This window comes from Octodon degus, unplaced genomic scaffold (genome assembly GCF_000260255.1).
Source record: "Octodon degus isolate 3935 unplaced genomic scaffold, OctDeg1.0 scaffold00121, whole genome shotgun sequence".
Classification (NCBI taxonomy): domain Eukaryota; kingdom Metazoa; phylum Chordata; class Mammalia; order Rodentia; family Octodontidae; genus Octodon; species Octodon degus.
In genome coordinates this window covers 9,036,109-9,041,345 of record NW_004524697.1, presented here as the reverse complement: position 1 = coordinate 9,041,345, position 5,237 = coordinate 9,036,109, and the positions used below count along the sequence as shown (strand labels likewise).

The following is a 5,237-nucleotide window of genomic DNA, read 5'->3' as shown; positions in this document are numbered from 1 at the left end:
AGTGTAGCAATCCTGTTTTCAGACAGTCTCAACTTCAAACCAAGAATGATCAAACAAAATAAAGAAGGCCACCATATACTGATTAGGGGAAAGTATCAGTGATTCAGAAAGTCTTCCGCATGTGCTAACTGATCTTTCAAGTCTGCTACCTAAAAGTTACTTACTCTCTTTTCCAAAAAGATTCTAAAATGCTTAAAAAATGTCAAGTAGATTTTAGACAATTGAGAATTATCAGTAAACAAAAGAAACTAAGATCCTTAGGCTTTATGAAATTTGTATCTAGCAAGGTGATGTGGACAATTAATCATAATCCTAATAGAATTTTAGAAGGTGATGAAAATATTGCAGAGAGGAGCAGGGAGATAGGAATTGGGTGGCTGAGGAGAGTATTATGGTTGCAGTACCTCATGGTTTGGTCAGAGCGGGTCTCACGGAGATAAGATTTGAGCAAACTTTTGAAGAAAAGAGCAAATCAACAAATGAAGAGATGGACTAAGCTATTCCACACAAAGTGTAGAGCTAGAGAAAAAGGTCTAAAGCAGGACAATAGAGAATGGGCATCACTAATATCGAGGATGCCCACTGGTGTTGTCTGAACAAGCAAAGGACACGCACCATGGTAGTGGAAGGGTAAATGTTTACATGAGGTTAAAAAAAAGTAACAAGTGGTAGAATTTTGTGTAGACTATTGTGTTTGTAAAGACTTTGACTCTTGTTTGAGTGAAATAGGGGAGGATTATGATTTTACTGAATTTTGAGCAAAAGGATGATAGTGCTATGGCTTAAAAATATTCACAGTAGATACTATATTAAGAAATGACCATTGACGGAAGCCTGCTAGGGCGCCCTGTCAGCAACAAAGACAAAAGGCAATGTGCACTTCAGCCCTGATAAGAACAATGGCAATGGCAGAGAGTCCCCAGATTTCTGGATGTGTTTTTGACATGGACTATGTCCTGAGGAATCAGACAGATGAAATAAAATAAAGAAACAAAGGTGATTCTCATGTTCTGAGACAAAGTCACAAGAGCATAGTGGTAAAACAATTAAAATGTGAAAAGCAGACTCTAGAGGGTGCTCCTGAGGTGGCAGAAGACCAAGACTTGAATTTTCAACGTGCAGGAATTCATCTACAGTGCGTGAGAAAATCAAGCCATGCTACGAGACTGGCAACTGGAATGTACTCCTTTCAAATTCAAGTAACAGATTTCAGCTACAGTATAAATGTGAGTATCATGACAATTTAGACACAATTTAGAGCTACATAAATAGTGAATATTATCAGGAGAAGGGAGAGTAAATATAGACAAATTGAAAACCTGCACAGTCCCTCCAAAAAAGGAGCTTCCAAAATGAAGAAATTGAATGGGAAGAGAAACAATTTCACAAGATTGAATAGTTTTCAAAGAAACAGAAGGAAACCAAAAAGAGAATGCTTGTCCCTGGAAGCAAAATGAGGAAAATAAGGCAAGAAATAAAGAGAGCAGGTTTTATCCAAGCCTACTAGCAGAACAAGAGGAGCCTAGGAATTGCCATGGGAAACTTAGGAAATGCCTGACATGTATTCACAGAAGGAAGAGCATATTAATTGTTTCTGTTGTTTGTTGCTCAGTGTAAATTAAAACCTTTAGGGAAATTTGAAAAGAGGCCAAGGGAGACCATGTGAAAAGAATGAGTTTTTGAAAACCAGATTTTGCCGCTGACAATGCCACTGCAGCCTCGTAATTATTCTTCCCTAGCAATCCAACCCTGAGCAGCTCAACTCGTATCCCAAGATTCATTTCTTTTTTCTTTTTTTTTTTATCCTCAAATAAAGAACAGAGGGACTATATGACTTCTAGGCTTGTGTCATCTCAACATTTTCATGATTGAAAGATAAAATAACCACCATAATCCTACCTCCTAATAAAATCACTTCCATTTTTGAACATTGCCTTCTAATGCTTGTTACGTATACATAAAATACACATACATGTTTAAGACACAACTTTATTTTTTTTTATTTTGATGGGGTTTTTGTATGTATTTGGTATAGGGTCTGCAGTGTATACAGGGTCTCACTACGTAGATCAGACTTGTAGTGTTTCTCCTGTTTTCAGCCTCCCAAGAGCTGGGATTACAGGTGTGCGCCACCACGCCCAGCCTCAACCCCATCTCAGCATGCCCCAGGGGCAGAGCTGGCGCAGCACCAACTCTCGAGCCCGGGCTACTGCGCTCTGCCAAAGCACGAGCTTTAGTCTGCTGAGCTGTCTGGCTGGCCCTGAAAACACAATTTTAAAGTAAGAATTTAAAAAGTAAAAGAGGCAGAAGAAGCATGTCTGACAGGATCATTTCTATTTCCTACCAGTTGTTCATCTTTAGGTGATGTGCCAATTCTGAGCTATGATTAAACATATTAATTTTCTAAGGCTACAAATTTACTCCCAAGAAAATGTGACTCATATATTTCTTTGAATAAGTTGAACTTTCTAAGATGCCTCCAGCTTTTGGTTAAGAAAAAAGGAAAGAAAAACACTAACATTTTAATGTAAGCGTCAAATTTAGTCCATACAATACTCAGAACTGTGAATGTGGGCACATGCTCACTTTTATACCTTTATTAAGTGTTACACTTTTATTAAGCTTAGCACTCAGTTGTCAATGTTCTGGTCACTCCTGTCTTTCTATCCAAGAAGGCATTCGTCACAGGGAAGTATGTGTAGTTTGTATGATGGCCTGGCTTTTGCAAAGTAGTAGGTGATACGTAAGAAGCCCAGAGTACCCATGTTTCAGCATTAGCTGCTGTAATGTAGTGTTATCTCTGTGCTTAGTCAGAGCGAAATAACCCTTCTTGATGACTGGGTCTCACCTCTATTCACCAGAGCTGAACAATTCCTGAGGGTCTAACTGTGTGTGTGTCCACAAAGTCCCTGCCAATGTCACTGTCCTCCCCTTGACTTCCCCTACCCCAATTATGAACAGGTCCACCTAGCAAGCTCCCACACCATGTTTTCAACCAAAGTGCAAGTTTCTTGGCCAGAAGAAGGTAAAAAAAAAAAAAATCAGGGTCTCATTCGCCCCACTTACGGGCTCAGAGTGTAGTGATTCAAGGGTGTTCTATTCGTGACATCCCTCGGCTGCACTATGGAGGCCCCCTGAGTTCGCTGCGGTGTAGTCAGAATGCTAGACTGGAATGCGAGCAGAAGCCGCCATAGCCTCAGAGTTTCCTCTGAAAAATGTTCTCCCTTCCACACTTTGACCCAAAAAAGAAATTGGATAAATTCTGATTGCATTCTTCCGCTGTATCTTTTGCCTCTTACACAAATAGTGCTCAAGCTCAGTGAGTCCTGCACTGGCCAGCTCTCCTTGCCTTTGTCTGAAGTGGCTAGGTGGACTGTTCTGTATGTAGTAAGCAGGCAAGAGTTAAAACGCATCTACAAAATATTCAAATCCACAAACTCTGGATTTTGTTATTATTTTTCCATTGCATAAATCCTTTCTGAGTCAGATACTTTTTTCTTTGCATTTTCTCTCTAGCAGTGTTGAATTCTGCCCTTACATTCACTGCCAGAGAGTGGATATTTAGTCTGATAAGAGATAAGATACTACATAGAGAACCAGAAAAGGAGAAAATATGCTGAGACAAAAGCCCTAGCACCCAAAGTTAGCAGAAGAAAAGTTGCACATGGCTCACAGTTGTGGAGGTTTCAGTTCACAGTCAGCTGGCTCTAAGACGGAATGGCACAGCCAAGGGCCTCAGAGTGGAGAAACAGTACATGGCCGGCAGAAGGCAGCAAAAGCAGCAAGCTGCAAGCGGCATGTTCTTTCTGTCCCTCTATATTCCATCAAGTAGCACTCACACCCAGGTGACCTTCCCATTACACATGGCCATCTCTATACTAAACCAATCAGTGGACTGACTGAGCAATCACACTCTCTTAATCGCAGCAGTACACGATGAATCCCAGCATCACACACTCCAGATCCAGCCACCTCTGAAAGCCCTGCCTGTGACAGAGTGACGTTTCAGGCAGACATGTAGACACAAGTCATAACACACCTGAATGCACTTCAAATATCAATATTGCTACAGAGAAAAAGAAGATTAACTTGAATCCCCAAACAAAAAACTCCATATAATGTATTCAAGAAATGGAAATTCTTAATCCAAACAATGACAGCACTTGCTAAAAATGATAAGAGTGGTGGTCCTGAGATTTTTGTTGCAGTACTTTTGTGTCCAGAACATGTATAAGGAAACCTGTGCTTGTTTTGCAGGGAAGCAGGCAGGAAGGATACGGTGACCCTGCAATGGCTGCGCAGGATGCAATGGTAACTGGGATCCACTTCCAGCTGACCATAAAGAACTTTTATCCTGGTGGCCTGGGTGGCTCTGATGCTCCTTCCCTGCTCTCCCCTGTTCTAGGTCTTGTGGGAAGCCTGCCAGCAGAAGACGGGCGAGCACAAGACCATGCTGCAGATGATCCTGTGCAACAAGAGCGCCCAGCAGCTCTGGCTGGGTAATTAGGCGCTAGGCCTTCTTCCAGCTGCCTAACTGATCATACAACAAAAACAGTTAATTAATCAGAGGGAACAAAAGAAAACATTACACAGAAATCTAAGAAAGTCAGTTCTCTCCAAGACAGTCAGACTAAATCATGTTTGAAAAGGTAGCCCTCATTTAATGACATTGTTAAAAAGTCATTTGCCCTGTGCTTTGACTTGTCTAAGAACCAAGTTACACAGCTTTTAAATACTGAGACTTTTAAAAAATAATGCCTGTTTTGGAGACAGATTAACTCTATGCTCTTAGGTGGATTTTGTGTCATCTCAAATGGTGTCTAGTGAACTTTGCTGCATCAGACCACAAGGAGTCCTGGTCATTCCTACCCACCCGATTTTTTTATGTCAGTAGCACTATGCTGGTTTTAGAAAAACATTTATATCACTTGTACTTTGTTTGACTGTCTCTAAAGTACTATAATTTTCTTTTTCCCTTCCTAAAATATTTTTAAATACAAAACACAAAATTGCATAAAAGTTCTTAAAAGATGACCTACCCCAATCAGAGATGAGGGCAATAAGTACAATAATAATAAAACACCTCCTTGCTTCTAATTTGCTGTACAAAGTGTATGTGAGCTCAGAGTTGCCTAGTTGGGTAAGTGCTTCATATAAAGAGGTTTAATGTAGCGTAATTTTAAGTTAGCAAATTCTAGGCTATGCCCTGAAAGTGGTTCCATCTTTCTCAACATAGG

At 40.5% G+C, this 5,237-nt stretch overlaps 1 protein-coding gene across 1 annotated transcript in view; it reads left to right on the top strand.

Moving 5' to 3' along the window:
* The window catches only part of Anxa10 (annexin A10), a 155,040-nt gene that overhangs the window by 141,930 nt on the left and 7,873 nt on the right, over window positions 1-5,237 (top strand). The window contains exons 7-9 of the mRNA XM_004640255.1: window positions 4,258-4,311; window positions 4,406-4,499; window positions 5,112-5,140. Of these exons, the coding sequence (XP_004640312.1) occupies window positions 4,258-4,311; window positions 4,406-4,499; window positions 5,112-5,140 (177 nt within the window). The remainder of the gene's footprint in view (window positions 1-4,257; window positions 4,312-4,405; window positions 4,500-5,111; window positions 5,141-5,237) is intronic.